This window comes from Anomaloglossus baeobatrachus, chromosome 4, assembly GCF_048569485.1.
Source record: "Anomaloglossus baeobatrachus isolate aAnoBae1 chromosome 4, aAnoBae1.hap1, whole genome shotgun sequence".
Classification (NCBI taxonomy): Eukaryota; Metazoa; Chordata; class Amphibia; order Anura; family Aromobatidae; genus Anomaloglossus; species Anomaloglossus baeobatrachus.
Genome location: NC_134356.1, coordinates 428,676,515 through 428,695,070, shown reverse-complemented (window position 1 = coordinate 428,695,070; position 18,556 = coordinate 428,676,515). Strand labels below are relative to the sequence as shown.

The following is an 18,556-nucleotide window of genomic DNA, read 5'->3' as shown; positions in this document are numbered from 1 at the left end:
GACGACGACAATGACGTCGCTGCTACGTCACCATTTTCTGTGACGTAGCAGCGACGTCCCGTCGCTATGTGTGACATCCAGCAACGACCTGGCCCCTGCTGTGAGGTCGCCGGTCGTTGCTGAATGTCCTGCTTCATTTTTTGCTCGTTGCTCTCCCGCTGTGAAGCACACATCGCTGTGTGTGACAGCGAGAGAGCGACAAACTGAAGCGAGCAGGGAGCAGGGAGCCGGCGTCTGGCAGCTGCGGTAAGCTGTAACCACGGTAAACATCGGGTAACCAAGGGAAGACTTTTCCTTGGTTACCCGATATTTACCTTCGTTACTAGCGTCCACCGCTCTCACACTGCCAGTGCCGGCTCCCTGTTCCCTGCACACGTAGCCGGATTACACATCGGGTTAATTACCCGATGTGTACTCCAGCTACGTGAGCAGGGAGCCAGCACTGGCAGCGTAAGAGCACACCACTTAGCGCTGGCTCCCTGCACACGTAGCCAGATTACACGTCGGGTAATTAACCCGATGTGTACTCTGGCTAGGAGTGCAGGGAGCCAGCGCTAAGCGTTGTGCTCTCACGCTGCCAGTGCCGGCTCCCTGCTCCCTGCACACGTAGCTGGAGTACACATCGGGTAATTAACCCAATGTGTACTCTGGCTAGGAGAGCAGGGAGCCGGCACTGGCAGCGTGAGAGCGGTGGACGCTAGTAACTAAGGTAAATATTGGGTAACCAAGAGAAGTGCTTTCCTTGGTTACCCGATATTTACCTTAGTTACCAGGCGCAGCATCGCTTCCACGCCTCGCTGCTGGCTGGGGGCTGGTCACTGGTGAGATCTGCCTGTTTGACAGTTCACCAGCGACCATGTAACGACGCAGCAGTGATCCTGAAAAGGTCAGGTCGCCCATCGTGATCGCTGCTGCATCGCTATGTGTGACCCCAGCTTTATGCACAAAAATATGATGACAACCTTCAAGCTGTACCGTGCCGTAAGGCTGAGTTCACATGTCCTGTAGGCATCCATTAGAACGAATTATTATTATTATTAGAACGGATCCTGTTGAGATCCATTGGCAAAGTGATGTCTGCCGGATTTCGTTTTTTAACATGGGAGTCTATGGAGAACAGATTCGTTAAAGGTTTGCTATTTATCTTCCATTTGAAACGGATACTGTAAGAAAAAAATGGATCCCTTACAAATGCAAGAATAATGGATGACTAAATAGTAATCCGTTAACGGATCTGTTCTCCATAGACTCCCATGTTAAAAAAAAAACGGACCTGGCAGACATCAGTTATTTAACAACGAACAAAAAAGTTGTGTTTGTAGAACTTTTTTCTAAATGGATCTCTGCAGGATTCGTTGTAACAGATGATTACAGGACATGTGAACTCATCCTAATACGGCACTCATACAAGGCTTTGGGGCATACTTTGCCTTTAAAGTTCTACAATTTGTTATGGGAATTGACGAGTATTTTACAGAATTAATCATGTTATTTAGCATTGCTTCTTAAGAATAAGTAATAAGGTGCTGTAAAGAGGTAGCATATAGCGACATACAGTCTTTACAGAACAGCTGCAGAGGAACTATGGGTGTTTTTGTGTAGGCTCCATGCAAAAGTCCTGGCCATATATGTAAGGCCACAGTTTTGTTACTTACTGATGTGTCATTTGTCAGCAGGAGTTGCAGGATTCCTGTGTCACAGCTGATCTGACTTTGTAGGAGCCCTTGTCTCTTCTTTCCTTTTCTTTCCTGTTCAACGTCTTTACTTTCACAAACTGGTGAGTGAAACTTCTTACACTCACGGTCATTTCCTGCTTTAATAATTACCTGGCGTAAACGTTTATGTGCAGTCTCTCTTTCCAATTCTACCCATGGACCTCTTGCTCTCCTCCCACCTGCCAACTGGGCCAATCTGCGACATATAAATACCACAGGTTTTGGAAGATGGCGCAAACTCCTAGCTTCATGTCCATGAAGAAGATGTCGCTGGCGGACCAGATACTGAGGCAATGTAAAAGCAGAATAACCTGGAGGTGCCTTAGGAAAAACCGTCCATTGTGACGATAGAAATAGGGCAAACTCACAAACAAGAGAAACTTGAGATCTCGTCTGTATAGACCCAGGACGGCGTAGACGCAAAAACCGAATCGCATCTGCAGCTCTGACACGGCATGCGTAGATCAAGTAACAGGCAATGAGCAACCCTAAGAGAAAAAATATTTGCACATAAAACGGATATTAACCATAGAATTGCTTATGCTGCATGACAGAATAGGTGCATCTTGACAGAAGTTAGCCACCTTTTTGAAAACGTCTTGGTTGGCTTAGATCAAGACGATATTTGATGCCAAAGCACCAAGCTCCTTTTTTCTAAACCATCCAAGCTTATCTAAAAATGTATCCAAACTGTCTAATAAGGTGGCAAAGTATGTAAGCACATAATCAATACATATTACACATTTTATACAAATTTGACTTGAATTATAGAGAATTTAGCTTTATAAATCCCTCCGTGAGTCTTCTTTAAGATCACTTTTCAAACTAAGCACAGCACAAATGCTCATTGCACCATTGGCAAGGCCAAGCAGTTCAGTGCACCTTCCTACTTTCTTGTTTTTAATATATCTCCGCCTTCCTCTTCTTGATTGACAGTTCTGGCTTTACAAGAGCCAGAGAAGAGTGTAGATACAGTAGATGCAGAACAAATAGGTGGGAAGTTGCAATTAATTGCTCAGACATGCCAAGCATGCACTTAAGGGGGCTTTACAAGCTGCAATATTGTTAGTGAATTATTGTCGGGGTCACGGTGTTTGTGATGCACATCCGGCTTCATTAACGAGATCGCAGTGTGTGATACCTACGAGCGACCTTAAACGATCGCAAAAGAAGTCAAAATCGTTTGTCGTGGAGAGGTCGTCCTGAAACCAAAAATCATTGTCTGCTTATTAGCGATATTTTTCCTCGTTCCTGCAGCACCACACATCGCTGTGTGTGACACCGCAGGAGCGACGAACATCTCCTTACCTGCATTCCGCCGGCAATGCGGAAGGATGGAGGTGGGCGGGATATTACGTCCTGCTCATCTCCGCCCCTCCGCTTCTATTGGACGCCTGCCGTGTGACGTCGCTGTGACGCCACATGAACCGCCCCCTTAGAAAGGAGGCGGTTCGCCGGCCAAAACGACGTCGCAGGGCAGGTAAGTCCCTGTGACGGGGACTAACGAGGTTGTGCGCCACAGGCAGCGATTTGCCCGTGTCGTGCAACCGACGGGGGCGGGTACGATCGCTTGCAATCTTGCTAACGAGATCGCAGCATGTTAAGTATCCTTAAGCCCCTGATTTTGGTTTGAACAGTCATTTCTTTCTGACAAACTCCCTCTAACTGCATTGTTAGATGTGTTGTGCTTGAGCAGAGCGAGTGTGCTCCTTGTTTCTTTTGGAACCTTTGTGGAAAACAGACAGACACAGTTAAAAAAACCCCTATAAGATAGTGTATTACGTTCAAGAATATGCTACAATTGATTTTTTTTTTTTTTTAAGTAAATAATAACCTGTTTTTATTGCTGAAAAAAAGATAGAGCTGGAGCAGTAAAGAGTTCTTACACTGATGATGATATTCATTAAATTGGACTGTTCACTAGTCTGGGCATGTCATACTGGCATATAATGGAATGATGACTACAGAGTTGAGTAAATTAGTTTTTATTTTTGTAATTTCTCTTTCATTTGTGGTGATATTAGCTTATCAAGTTTAGTTTATAATTCATGTTATAGTTCAACTGGGCATTACAAGAGATTTGTTTTTGGGGGCGTGTACTTCTTTCCCTGCAAGAGGTTAACCAATCATGGAGAGAAATGAACACACATGCTTCTCCTTACTGAACTCTGCAGTTCCTATGTAGAGATACAACAAAGCTGAGTTAAGTAGCATTACAGACCTTTCCAGCTCATTCAATACTGTGAGCTCTCACCCTCACTTCATACTGACTGACATGACATGAGATTTGGAAGTGTTTGTAATGTTTGTAATCATACCAACAGTTAGCTCCAGAAATATTTGGACTATGACTGAATCTTTATGATTTCAGCTCTGCATGCCTCTATTTTTTATTTAACCTTTGTCCGGCTGAATAGGTACAATTGTAACTATTCCGTTTTAAAATTGCAATACATTTTTTTTTTCCAAAAGCCGTAGAGGGCTGAAATTTCGTGATATCTCTGCAGTTTTGGACCAGAATATATTGGCCAAATTTCAATAAAATATCTCAACCCCCTTCCGAGATAAGGGGTCGCTGTTAACGTTGTAAAATTATGCAGCCTGACGAAGGTTAAACTGAAACAATTGAGATAGAATTGCAGTGGAGACTTTCAGGTTTAATTAAAGGGGTTAAACAAAAATATCATATCATATAATATATGAAATGCTTAGGAATTGCAAACATTTTTCTACAAAGGCTCCTCTTTTCAGAGACTCAGAAGTAATTGAACAAATTTACTTTCCCATAAATAAAATGTTCACTTTTAATTCTTCACAGAGAATCCTTTGCAGACAATGACTGCCTGAAGTCTGAAATCCACCAGTGTTCCACTTTCACACTCCACATACAGCTTAGGAGCCTTCTCATGAAGGGGGGTTGGCTCAAGGTAGATAGGGAGTGGTCATCACGATGCATGGGACTTCCCCGGTCACTGAAGCCAGCCACCTGGGGGGCGGGCTCCACTTGGTGGTAGAAGTAGGCGCAACACACTCACATAGGGATCAAACGAGTCAGGAGCATAGTTCTGACAAGACACCTCTGGATGTCTTTGAATCTACACAGGGCCCGGGGCTTGGATCGGGAGCTCAGCCGGGGTTCCTACCTTCCAAACGGGACACCCTAAGGATAGGACATTTCCTCTCTCTCTTATCAAATACCAGTGGTGGCCCTTCACCTGCTTGGAATTGACCAGAGCCCTGAACGGCAGAGACCAGCACCTGGGCGCAGCTTTGAATCAGCGAGTAAAAGAACCTGGAACCGCAGTTGCTGACTCAGACTCTTTTTAGCGGCGCTGTCACCCTGCGCTTCAGCGCTTCCAAGGGACCGCCAACCCCTGCCATCTACCTGGGGCCCGCTCCACCTGTGGAGAGTGACACCCTCCAGACTGCCATAACACCTGACCCGGTGAGGATATTCTGCAGTGGCTGCTATTCCTTGGCCACGTACCACAGGTGGTGTCACGACAAACTTTCCTCAACACCCCACTTTTCCCTCCATTTACTGCATGCCTCGAGGCAACGGAACCAGGCAAGGCCACCCGTGACATTGCCTGACCCGACCCTCAACGCCCATCAACGAGTAGGTTAACCACATGCCCCTTGAGGCGCTGCATTTGGTGTCACGAATACAAATAATTAAACAAAATAGGGATAGGGTACTGTGCGCCTAAAATACTGTGTTAATGTTAAACCGGTAATTTGGCGTTGACAAAAAATGACAGCCACCATTATCGACAAAGCATGGGAAAAGAGGAGGCGTCTCTTCAAGGGTGGAGCCCAAATAAGCGGGCGAAGAAGAGCCCCGCTGCTGGAAATTACCAGGAAACCCCGTGTCTCCAGCCAAAAGTGGGAACTGTTTCCCAGAATAGACTGTACAGCTTATTTGAACTGCAACTCTAGATTTTGGAACTGAGAAAAGGCATGGCTGCTCTGACCAAGGTAATGCAGACCAAACCAAGGACCCAGCAACCGGTGACCATTGAACTGGCTTCCAGTGCTGATGATCTCTCCTGGCGGCGATGTGGGAAGAACCCGCCGCCCCCAGTGACTAACCGTTATGATGCTGACAGGCAGCCCATCTGCCGCCGTTGTGGCAAGTCAGGACATTATGTCAGAGGATGTCCAGTGATTGTGCCAAACCAGGGGTGGGGACCTGCCCTCTGGAACAACCAGTAGCCAAGAAAGAATAATTATTGATGTTTTTGATATGCAGAATGTTCCCTAATTGCTGCTAATTGTTTACTTTGAAATGTTTTGATAACCAGTAACCGGTAATGTTGAAAATGTTTGAACTGTTTGAAATTATTGCTGCCTCCCATAAAAAGAAAAGTGTTAATTGTTAACCTGTTTTATGCATATATAAAAATTGTGGTGTTAACTGTGTTTTCTTGTAGCCCGGGAGTGCTGCCATTTGCCATGAGGGAATGTGGTACCCCTGAGGCTCTGGTCGCCACAGGGTACTGCACCTCAATTAAGGTACAGTATCCATCTCAGGCAAGGGGGGTTTAATCACCAGTGTTCCACTTTCACACTCCACATACGGCTTAGAAGCCTTCTCACAGGGGTGTTGGCTTAGGGTAGATAGGTGGGTGGCCATCACGATGCATGGGACTTCCCCAGTCACTGAAGCCAGCCATCTGGTGGGCAGGCTCCACTTGGGGGTAGAAATATGCGCAACACACACACATAGGGATCAGGCGAGTCGGGACCATAGTTCTGACAAGACACCTCTGGAACTCTTTGAATCTACACAGGGCCTGGGGCTTGGAGCTCAGCCAGGGTTCCTACCTTCCAAAAGGGACACCCTAAGGATAGGACATTTCCTCTCTCTCGTCTCAAACACCAGTGGCAGCTTCTTATCTGCTTGGGATTGACCGGAGCCCCCGACGGCAGAGACCAGCACCTTTGAATCAGTGAGTAAAAGAACCTGGAACCGCATTTGCTGACTCAGACTTTATTTAGCGATGCCGTCACCCCATGCTTTGGCGCTTCCAAGGGACCACCAACCCCCGTCATCCACCCGGGACACGCTCTGCCTGTGGGGAGTGACACCCTCCTGGCTGCCATAACACCTGACCCAGTGAGGAATGCTGCAGCGGCGGCTATTCCCTGGCCGCGTACCAGATTTGGCGTCATGACAAACTTTCCCCAACTCCCCACTTTTCCCTCCAATCACTGCACGCCTAGGGGCAACATGACCTGACCCGACCCTCAACTTCCCGGCAACGAGTAGGTTAACCACCTGCCCCATGGAGCACTGCACATGGACGTCACTAAACGTGGGTTTCCTCCTTTGCAATGCTATCCCAAGCCTTTACTGCAGCTGACTTCAGTTGTTGCATGTTTTTGCGTCTTTCTGCCTTAGGTTTTGTCTTATGCATGTGGAATGCATGCTCAATGGGGTAGAGATCTGGTGACTGACTTGGCCATTGCAGCCTATTCCACTTCTTTACCTTAAAAAACGTCTGGGTTACTTTCGCGGCATGCAGCCCATTAAAGAGCTTTTTGATATAATTGTCCAATACTTTTGGTCCCTTGAAAAAGAGGCAGCTACATGTTAAAGAGCTGTAATTTCTAAACCCTTAAACCAATTAGGATGTGAATACTCTCAAATTAAAGCTGAGAATATGCACTTAAAACACATATTGATTACATAACTGTGTATTGAATATATTTTGGTAAACAGGTAAAATGCCAAATGCTTCTCGACCTAACTGTAACTTAGCAATGCTGTACAGTATCTTAATCTACACAGTAACTGCAGAGAGTAAAGGTGAGGAGGGCGTGTTCTTTTCTCTACTGTGTGATGCTGCCTGCTTATGATTGGTAACCTCATACAGGGGAAGAGGTTCACGCCCCCAAAGACAAACCTCTGGTAACACCAGTTGAATTATAACATAAATTATAACCTAAAGTTTTCAAGCTAATATCTCCACAATGGAGAGGAGAAATAAAAAATATGTTTTAGTCAGCTTTGCAGCCATAATTCTGAGATGTGGCCAGGTAAACATTTTCAAACTGCTGGAAGGTCCTCTTTAAGGACAATACAGGAAAGAAGTAAATCTGTGAGAGCACATATGGATGGACAGAAACTTGGCCTAACTGTGACATTCACTTTACTAGGATGTCTCCTGACCTGTTACAATGTAGTTCAGTAAAGCTGCAATTACACTAAAAGATTATCGAAAATTAGTGTTCTTAAAAATGCTTGTTTCACAATAATATTTCAAAGTAAATAGGCTGCTCGCTCATTGCTCGTTCATCAGGTTAAATGATCTTTTGTGCAGCACAAAAGATCATCCTCAGTGGTGCAATAGTATGGGAAAACAGGACCCTCACTGCCAAGAACAATGGCAGCCTATACACACTTAAAGGGAACCTGTCACCAGTTAAATGCTTATAAACCCCGCCCTTTACTTTAAAGATCTTGTGAATAGGGTTCAGGCAATCCCTTTATATCCTCAGATGTGCCATTGTACCATGCTGCATGACATATGCATGGTTCGGTCAGATGAGTGTCTCCAGATTGATATCAGTACCACCCTGGCCCCTTCAAACACCACCTTTTCTAATTGCATGTAAGTGGATAATATCTGTACCTCATCCACACAGTGCTCGAAGTATCACGCCTGCGCAGTGGAATCACTGGCTATTCAACAGGGTACATGAGACATGCCAAAGTTTCTCGCCAGCACAGTGGAATTGGAGACCTACGTAAGCATGCCTCACTGTACTATATTAAACTGCCAGGGATAGCACGGCGCAGGCCCAAGACTTCGGGCACTATGAGGATGACGTAAAACTGTCATTCACTTACATGTGTGACGCCCTGGCCTATCAGGTCTTCACAGGGCATTGTGCAATCTGCCCTTCTGTACAGTATCCAACTCCTCCTTGGTTACGGGTCCCTGACCTTTGGTGTTGCCAAGAACAAGCTAATCAAAATCCTAGGAACACTCTGCACCACATCCACCAGACACACCAGTGGCTGACCTGAGTGGAATAGGGTCGCCGACTTGGGGGGTTGGTTAAGGGGGGTCAGGAGTGTCAGGAGACAGTCAGTTGTGCAGTGACTCTCGAGAGGAGAGGTCAGGAGCTGGGCTCCTTGAGACTACTAGGTGGCAGACGTTGGTCTGGGCCTGGTAGGAGCTGGACCCCGGTCGCAGGGGATCATGACAAGGGGCACAGACTGTCGAGGAGGACAGCCGGCGGCCTTGTGCCATCACCGGGCAGGGGCCAGGGCACGATGGGGTACGTGGACCCTAGGTCTGGAAGGAGCTTCAGGTGTCCTGACAATTTACCCAACGAGGACGGAGCCTTCAAGATCCGTTCTTCACCCGCTCCAAAATCGGGGTACTAGCGCAATGAGCGGGATAGGACTTTCCCACTACAAGGTCCAGAAAATCCCAAGCTTGAACCCTGAGAGCAAGCTCACCCAGTTAGCCATACTGGTGAGTGGGACCCGATTACTTTCCCGTGATGGGCACGGTTTACAAGCAAGAAAACTGGTGACAGGTTCCCTTTAATGACCACCACATTTACCATGGTCTGCCTGGTTAAAAAGACCATTAAATGACCACCGATGAATGTTTACTCATTATAATCAGTAAATTAGTGTCGCTGGTTGGTCCGTATAAGTAAACTCTTGTAGGTGAACTACAGAATGAAAACAATCCATATTGATAGCTTATTTCTAGCCAATTGATCAACAGAATGAATGTTAATTTAGCTATCTTGTAAGGATAGGCGGCCATTGATGCATTTTTTTTTTATCCATTCACAGCATGACAGTAGTATAAATAAACAAATACCTGTGCGGCCTAGTCCTGCATGGCAGTGCACAGCTACCCTTCCCTCTCGCAGAGCAAATGCAATGACTTTCACAGCGTCCAGAATTCTTGGAACAGGAACTATGCCAAAATCAGGAAGCCCAAAATTATAGAAGGAAACTGTAGAGAACAAAGTTTTATGTTCGAGACAAATCAAATAGGAAACAAGACCATGGCAATGACAAAAGTAAATGTAGCAATAATAGGAAATGGAACAAATAATGAGATGTTTTGGAGTGCTAGTTACAAACTGACCACCTCAGAGGCCTCTTGCCAGCAAAATCAGTTCCCTTGCTTTGTGCTGACTATGAGCAAACACCCTGAAAAACTTGTCTGCAAATACAGTGTCTTGTTTGGCTTTTATCCTAAGTCATATGACAAGTCTCATTAAAGGTCAATTATGACTTTTAGGATTGCTACTTCCAATAGTTGACACTAGAGTTCAAGTCTTCTTCCTCTCTGAAGAGGCAATTGGTATATTTAATATCCTAGTGTGCATACATGGGCTATAACTGTCCTTACGCCAGCTTGGCGCTCTCCACAAGACAAAACATTATCCTTTAGATTACGGATTAAATAACTTTCATTCATCGGAATCAGACTTTTGCTTTGCACTGATGAGCGGTAAATAACCTGAAAACACATGTATGGAAATAAAATGTCTGGTTTGGCTTTTATCCATATGACAAGGCTCATTAAAGGGTCAATATTGACTTTTAGGATTGTTACTTCCAATAGGTGGCTTTGGAATAGTCCTCTTCCTCTCTGATGAGAAAGTTATAGTTACAAACTGAAACACACTCAATAATTAACCCCTTCTTGTTACATCTTTTTACTAAAGCTGAGGTTCACATGAACGAAGGTAACAGTCATTCCTACAAACCTTTTTTGGATCAGTGTGAGGTCTGAGGTGAAAATGGTCCTTAATGAGCACTAATTGTCTCCCTGTATTGATACCATAAGTTTATCTGTCTGCGCAAAAGGAAATATTTTCTTAAATTATTTTAGTCCTACTTCAAATGTTTCATGCAATGTATTATGCTTGTTAACCCCTTCCCAACATGGCGACTTTCCATTTTTGCTCTTTTGTCTTTTTCATCCACTTCTTCCAAAAGCCATGGCTTCTTTATTTTTCTATTGACATATCTGTATAAGGGCTTGTTTTTGCAGAAAAACTCGTATTTTTGAATTCTTTTTAGTTTTTTAATTTACAGCATTCATAGTATGTTAAAAACAGCCAGGTAATCGGATTTTCAAAGCCAGTTTGAATACAATGATACAAAACATGCAGTTTTTTTTATTTAAGTGGTGACATGGTTTTTTTAAATTTGTGAATAAAAACAAACTTTGCTTGTGCCACCATTTTCCGAGACCCATAACGATTTTACATTTTTTACCAATGGAGCTGTGTGAGGGCTTGCTTTTTCTACGCCCAAATCTGACATTTTATTTTATCTAGGGTTAGATACAATATTTTGATCTCTTTTTATATTTTTTGCAATGTTAAGGTGGCCAAAAAACGCAATTCTAGTATTTGATATTTTTTTAGCCATTACAGTGTTTACAGATATGGTTCATTTTATATTTTGATCTGATTTTTACAGACATCGAAATACCACTTTTTTTTTTAAAAACCATATTTTTTTTATTATTTATTTATTTTCATCCCCCAAGCCTGTTTTCTCCTTCCTGACCAGGCCAATTTTTTCAATTCTGACCAAGTCAATTTATGTTGTAATAATTCTGGAAGGCTTCAACTAATTCCGTGATTCTGTCATTGGTTTTTTTGTGACACATGTGAAACCCAGCGTCGGACGCGATGGCAGCTGAGAGGTGAGTGAGATCATCCTCTGACGCTGTGCATTCATTAGCATGTTAGTACACCCACAGGGGCGTGCCAACATGCTCATGGGGCTGACTAGCAAGGGAAGCAACGCTCTTGGGACTAGTCCCCACGCTCATTAGCATATGATAAAAGATCTTTAGAAATAGTTTTTCTAAAGATATCTTTATCTATGTTACTAGATACAGGGACAGATAGGCAGGGATTAAGCAATATGCACCCAGAACTACTCGTGGTTCTGGGTGCATATTGGACCTGACAGGTTCCCTTTAATCAATGCCTGTTTTCACCTTCCTGACAAGACAAAATTTTACAAATCTGACCAGTTATGTGGTAATAATTCTGGAACTTTTCATTGGTTCGCAGTGATTCTGAGATAGTTTTTTTGCGACACGTTGTACTTCATGTTAGTGGTAAATTTAGGTTGAAATGTTTTATGTTAAGTAATTTTGTCAAAAAGTTTGAAAAGTTCACAATTTTCAAACTTTTCATTTTTATGCTCTTAAACCAGAGTTATGTTACACAAAATGGTTACTAAATCCATTTCCCACATGACTATTTTACATTAGTGCCATTTTTATAAAATGCTGGCTGTAGTACCCGGGCGTTGCCCGGGATAATAACTGTCTCTCTGTCTCTCACCCAGTCTCTCCCAGTCTCTGTCTGTCTATGTCTATTTCTGTCTGTCTCTTTCTGTGTGTCTGCCTCTGTGTGTTTGTGTGTCTGTCTCTCTGTCTCTGTGTGTCTGTCTCTCTGTCTCTTTCCCTGTCTGTCTGTGTGTTTATCTCTATCAATGTGTGTCTCTCTCTATCCATGTCTGTCTGTCTGTGTCTGTCTCTCTGTCTGTCTGTGTCTATTTCTCTGTCTGTCTCTGTCTCAGTCTCTTTGTCTCTCTCAATCTCTGTGTGTCAGTCTCTCTTAATCTCTGTGTCTGTCTGTCTCTCTTAATCTCTGTGTCGGTCTGTCTCTCTCAATCTCTGTGTCTGTCTGTCTCTCTCAATCTCTGTGTCTGTCTGTCTCTCTCAATCTCTGTGTCTGTCAGTCTGTTTCCCTGGCTGTCTTTCCCTGGCTGTCTCTTGCCCCGTCTGTCTCTTTCCAGGAGGTCTGTCTTGTTTCCCGTCTGTCTCTTTCCTGGAGGTCTGTCTCGTTCCCCATCTGTCTCTTTCCAGGAGGTCTGTCTCATTTCCTGTCTGTCTCGTTCCCCATCTGTCTCTTTCCAGGAGGTCTGTCTCATTCCCCGTCTGTCTCATTCCCCATCTGTCTCGTTCCCCGTCTGTTTCGTTCCCCGTCTGTCTCGTTCCCCGTCTTTCTCGTTTCCCGTCTGTCTCGTTCCCTGTCTCTTTCTCTTTCCTTGTCTGTCTCTTTCCGTTTTTGTCTCTTTCCCTTTCTCTTTTCCCTTCTCTGTCTCTTTCCCCTTCTCTGTCTCTTTCCCTGTCTGTCTCTTTCTCTGTCTGTCTCTTTCCCTGTCTGTCTGTGCCTGACTCTTTCACTGTCTGTCTGTGCCTGTCTGCCTCTGTCTCTTTGACTGTCTGTCTGTCACTTTCCCTGTCTGTGCCTGTCTGTGTGTGTCTGTCTGCCTCTGTCTGTCTCTTTCTCTGTCTGTCTCTTTCCCTGTCTGTGCCTGTCTGTCTGTCTGCCTCTGTCTGTCTCTTTCCCTGTCTGTCTCTCTCTTTGTCTCTTTCCCTGTCTGTCTGTGTCTGTCTGTCTGTCTCTTTCCCTGTCTGCCTCTTACTCTGTCTGAGCCTGTCTGTCTCTTTCTTTGTCTCTATCCATCTCCCCACCGACATCTTATTAGCTCACACATAAGCTTCTTATACTGTGAATGTCCTTTGTTCCTATAGCAACCAATCACAGCTGCTATTAATAACCTTTAGCTCGCAGCTCCATTGACTTTAATGGAGGCAGGTTTTTTTGGAGAGTAACTGTAAAGCACGGGGTTAAATTTTCCCGTTAAAACATAGTCTATGATGTGGGGCATCTGTGCAAAATTTCGTGATTGTAAATGCCAGATTGTGTATGTTCAGATGTTTGGAGTGTTGCCTTGTGTGTACATTGTCCTGTCTGCAGGTTAATAACCCCCTGCAGTGCTTCTGTCCCTAGGTCTGAGGGACTTGGGCCTGGAATCCACCCAACCTCTCTGCTTACCTGGGGGATTATTCTGTCTGTCTGAGGACAAGAGACAAGCAGGAAGATTGATCCTCGCGCGAGTCCGTAGTTGGTGCCGTCCTTTTTGTCACGACCCCTGGCTCTATATGCTGCTGTGCCTCGGGCACTTTGCATGGGCCAGAAGACTTCAAATCCTCTGCCTAGCAGATTTTGCTGATAACAGAGAGCATGAGAGAGGGGTGTTTAATACTGCGCCAAAAGATCACTGGAACAGATGTTTAGATTAATGTATCTTTATTTTCATCCAGGTCTACGCGTTTCAGGAGCCACTGCCCCCTTCCTCAGGACCGTCAGGAAAGACAAACATCAAATCTGTCCTGGTGGACACCAGCATACAGATAAATAGACCTCTAGGAAAGACAAACATCAAATCTGTCCTGGTGGACACCAGCATACAGATAAATAGACCTCTAGGAAAGACAAACATCAAATCTGTCCTGGTGGACACCAGCATACAGATAAATAGACCTCTAGGAAAGACAAACATCAAATCTGTCCTGGTGGACACCAGCATACAGATAAATAGACCTCTAGGAAAGACAAACATCAAATCTGTCCTGGTGGACACCAGCATACAGATAAATAGACCTCTAGGAAAGACAAACATCAAATCTGTCCTGGTGGACACCAGCATACAGATAAATAGACCTCTAGGAAAGACAAACATCAAATCTGTCCTGGTGGACACCAGCATACAGATAAATAGACCTCTAGGAAAGACAAACATCAAATCTGTCCTGGTGGACACCAGCATACAGATAAATAGACCTCTAGGAAAGACAAACATCAAATCTGTCCTGGTGGACACCAGCATACAGATAAATAGACCTCTAGGAAAGACAAACATCAAATCTGTCCTGGTGGACACCAGCATACAGATAAATAGACCTCTAGGAAAGACAAACATCAAATCTGTCCTGGTGGACACCAGCATACAGATAAATAGACCTCTAGGAAAGACAAACATCAAATCTGTCCTGGTGGACACCAGCATACAGATAAATAGACCTCTAGGAAAGACAAACATCAAATCTGTCCTGGTGGACACCAGCATACAGATAAATAGACCTCTAGGAAAGACAAACATCAAATCTGTCCTGGTGGACACCAGCATACAGATAAATAGACCTCTAGGAAAGACAAACATCAAATCTGTCCTGGTGGACACCAGCATACAGATAAATAGACCTCTAGGAAAGACAAACATCAAATCTGTCCTGGTGGACACCAGCATACAGATAAATAGACCTCTAGGAAAGACAAACATCAAATCTGTCCTGGTGGACACCAGCATACAGATAAATAGACCTCTAGGAAAGACAAACATCAAATCTGTCCTGGTGGACACCAGCATAGAGATAAATAGACCTCTAGGAAAGACAAACATCAAATCTGTCCTGGTGGACACCAGCATACAGATAAATAGACCTCTAGGAAAGACAAACATCAAATCTGTCCTGGTGGACACCAGCATACAGATAAATAGACCGCTAGGAAAGACAAACATCAAATCTGTCCTGGTGGACACCAGCATACAGATAAATAGACCTCTAGGAAAGACAAACATCAAATCTGTCCTGGTGGACACCAGCATACAGATAAATAGACCTCTAGGAAAGACAAACATCAAATCTGTCCTGGTGGACACCAGCATACAGATAAATAGACCTCTAGGAAAGACAAACATCAAATCTGTCCTGGTGGACACCAGCATACAGATAAATAGACCGCCCCCTTCCTCAGGACCGTCAGGAAAGACAAACATCAAATCTGTCCTGGTGGACACCAGCATACAGATAAATAGACCGCCCCCTTCCTCAGGACCGTCAGGAAAGACAAACATCAAATCTGTCCCGGTGGACACCAGCATACAGATAAATAGACCGCCCCCTTCCTCAGGACCGTCAGGAAAGACAAACATCAAATCTGTCCTGGTGGACACCAGCATACAGATAAATAGACCTCTAGGAAAGACAAACATCAAATCTGTCCTGGTGGACACCAGCATACAGATAAATAGACCTCTAGGAAAGACAAACATCAAATCTGTCCTGGTGGACACCAGCATACAGATAAATAGACCTCTAGGAAAGACAAACATCAAATCTGTCCTGGTGGACACCAGCATACAGATAAATAGACTTCTAGGAAAGACAAACATCAAATCTGTCCTGGTGGACACCAGCATACAGATAAATAGACCTCTAGGAAAGACAAACATCAAATCTGTCCTGGTGGACACCAGCATACAGATAAATAGACCTCTAGGAAAGACAAACATCAAATCTGTCCTGGTGGACACCAGCATACAGATAAATAGACCTCTAGGAAAGACAAACATCAAATCTGTCCTGGTGGACACCAGCATACAGATAAATAGACCTCTAGGAAAGACAAACATCAAATCTGTCCTGGTGGACACCAGCATACAGATAAATAGACCGCCCCCTTCCTCAGGACCGTCAGGAAAGACAAACATCAAATCTGTCCTGGTGGACACCAGCATACAGATAAATAGACCGCCCCCTTCCTCAGGACCGTCAGGAAAGACAAACATCAAATCTGTCCCGGTGGACACCAGCATACAGATAAATAGACCGCCCCCTTCCTCAGGACCGTCAGGAAAGACAAACATCAAATCTGTCCTGGTGGACACCAGCATACAGATAAATAGACCTCTAGGAAAGACAAACATCAAATCTGTCCTGGTGGACACCAGCATACAGATAAATAGACCTCTAGGAAAGACAAACATCAAATCTGTCCTGGTGGACACCAGCATACAGATAAATAGACCTCTAGGAAAGACAAACATCAAATCTGTCCTGGTGGACACCAGCATACAGATAAATAGACCTCTAGGAAAGACAAACATCAAATCTGTCCTGGTGGACACCAGCATACAGATAAATAGACCTCTAGGAAAGACAAACATCAAATCTGTCCTGGTGGACACCAGCATACAGATAAATAGACCTCTAGGAAAGACAAACATCAAATCTGTCCTGGTGGACACCAGCATACAGATAAATAGACCGCCCCCTTCCTCAGGACCGTCAGGAAAGACAAACATCAAATCTGTCCTGGTGGACACCAGCATACAGATAAATAGACCGCCCCCTTCCTCAGGACCGTCAGGAAAGACAAACATCAAATCTGTCCCGGTGGACACCAGCATACAGATAAATAGACCGCCCCCTTCCTCAGGACCGTCAGGAAAGACAAACATCAAATCTGTCCTGGTGGACACCAGCATACAGATAAATAGACCTCTAGGAAAGACAAACATCAAATCTGTCCTGGTGGACACCAGCATACAGATAAATAGACCTCTAGGAAAGACAAACATCAAATCTGTCCTGGTGGACACCAGCATACAGATAAATAGACCTCTAGGAAAGACAAACATCAAATCTGTCCTGGTGGACACCAGCATACAGATAAATAGACCTCTAGGAAAGACAAACATCAAATCTGTCCTGGTGGACACCAGCATACAGATAAATAGACCTCTAGGAAAGACAAACATCAAATCTGTCCTGGTGGACACCAGCATACAGATAAATAGACCTCTAGGAAAGACAAACATCAAATCTGTCCTGGTGGACACCAGCATACAGATAAATAGACCTCTAGGAAAGACAAACATCAAATCTGTCCTGGTGGACACCAGCATACAGATAAATAGACCTCTAGGAAAGACAAACATCAAATCTGTCCTGGTGGACACCAGCATACAGATAAATAGACCTCTAGGAAAGACAAACATCAAATCTGTCCTGGTGGACACCAGCATACAGATAAATAGACCTCTAGGAAAGACAAACATCAAATCTGTCCTGGTGGACACCAGCATACAGATAAATAGACCTCTAGGAAAGACAAACATCAAATCTGTCCTGGTGGACACCAGCATACAGATAAATAGACCTCTAGGAAAGACAAACATCAAATCTGTCCTGGTGGACACCAGCATACAGATAAATAGACCTCTAGGAAAGACAAACATCAAATCTGTCCTGGTGGACACCAGCATACAGATAAATAGACCTCTAGATAGAGGTCTATTTATCTGTATGCTGGTGTCCACCAGGACAGAATTGATGTTTGTCTTTCCTGACGGTCCTGAGGAAGGGGGCGGTCTATTTATCTGTATGCTGGTGTCCACCAGGACAGATTTGATGTTTGTCTTTCCTGACGGTCCTGAGGAAGGGGGCGGTCTATTTATCTGTATGCTGGTGTCCACCAGGACAGATTTGATGTTTGTCTTTCCTAGAGGTCTATTTATCTGTATGCTGGTGTCCACCAGGACAGATTTGATGTTTGTCTTTCCTAGAGGTCTATTTATCTGTATGCTGGTGTCCACCAGGACAGATTTGATGTTTGTCTTTCCTGACGGTCCTGAGGAAGGGGGCGGTCTATTTATCTGTATGCTGGTGTCCACCAGGACAGAATTGATGTTTGTCTTTCCTGACGGTCCTGAGGAAGGGGGCGGTCTATTTATCTGTATGCTGGTGTCCACCAGGACAGATTTGATGTTTGTCTTTCCTGACGGTCCTGAGGAAGGGGGCGGTCTATTTATCTGTATGCTGGTGTCCACCTGGACAGATTTGATGTTTGTTTTTCCTGACGGTTCTGAGGAAGGGGGCAGTGGCTCCTGAAACGCATAGACCTGGATGAAAATAAAGATACATTAATCTAAACATCTGTTCCAGTGATCTTTTGGCGCAGTATTAAACACCCCTCTCTCATGCTCTCTGTTATCAGCCTTTTCGGGTGGCTGCAGCCTTTGATCAGATTCTACATGCGACTACAGTTGTTGTGACTTTCACAACAATATCTGGTGAGTAGTTTCACCCTCCTCCCACCCCTTATATACTGGGGTAAGACCCTATATGCGCTTTTTTTCCACAGCTTTCTTAGCAGATTTTGCTGGCAGGACGTGCAGTGCCCACCAGCCTAGG

The 18,556-nt window shown here is 44.5% G+C and overlaps 1 protein-coding gene across 2 annotated transcripts in view; it reads right to left on the bottom strand.

Moving 5' to 3' along the window:
- LOC142301605 (protein tyrosine phosphatase domain-containing protein 1-like) overlaps positions 1-18,556 on the bottom strand; it is a 68,869-nt gene that overhangs the window by 24,002 nt on the left and 26,311 nt on the right. For both annotated transcript variants that reach the window (XM_075342635.1, XM_075342634.1), the window contains exons 4-5: positions 9,566-9,703; positions 1,656-2,203 (exon numbers count right to left, since the gene is read on the bottom strand). In XM_075342635.1, the coding sequence (XP_075198750.1) occupies positions 1,656-2,203; positions 9,566-9,703 (686 nt within the window). The remainder of the gene's footprint in view (positions 1-1,655; positions 2,204-9,565; positions 9,704-18,556) is intronic.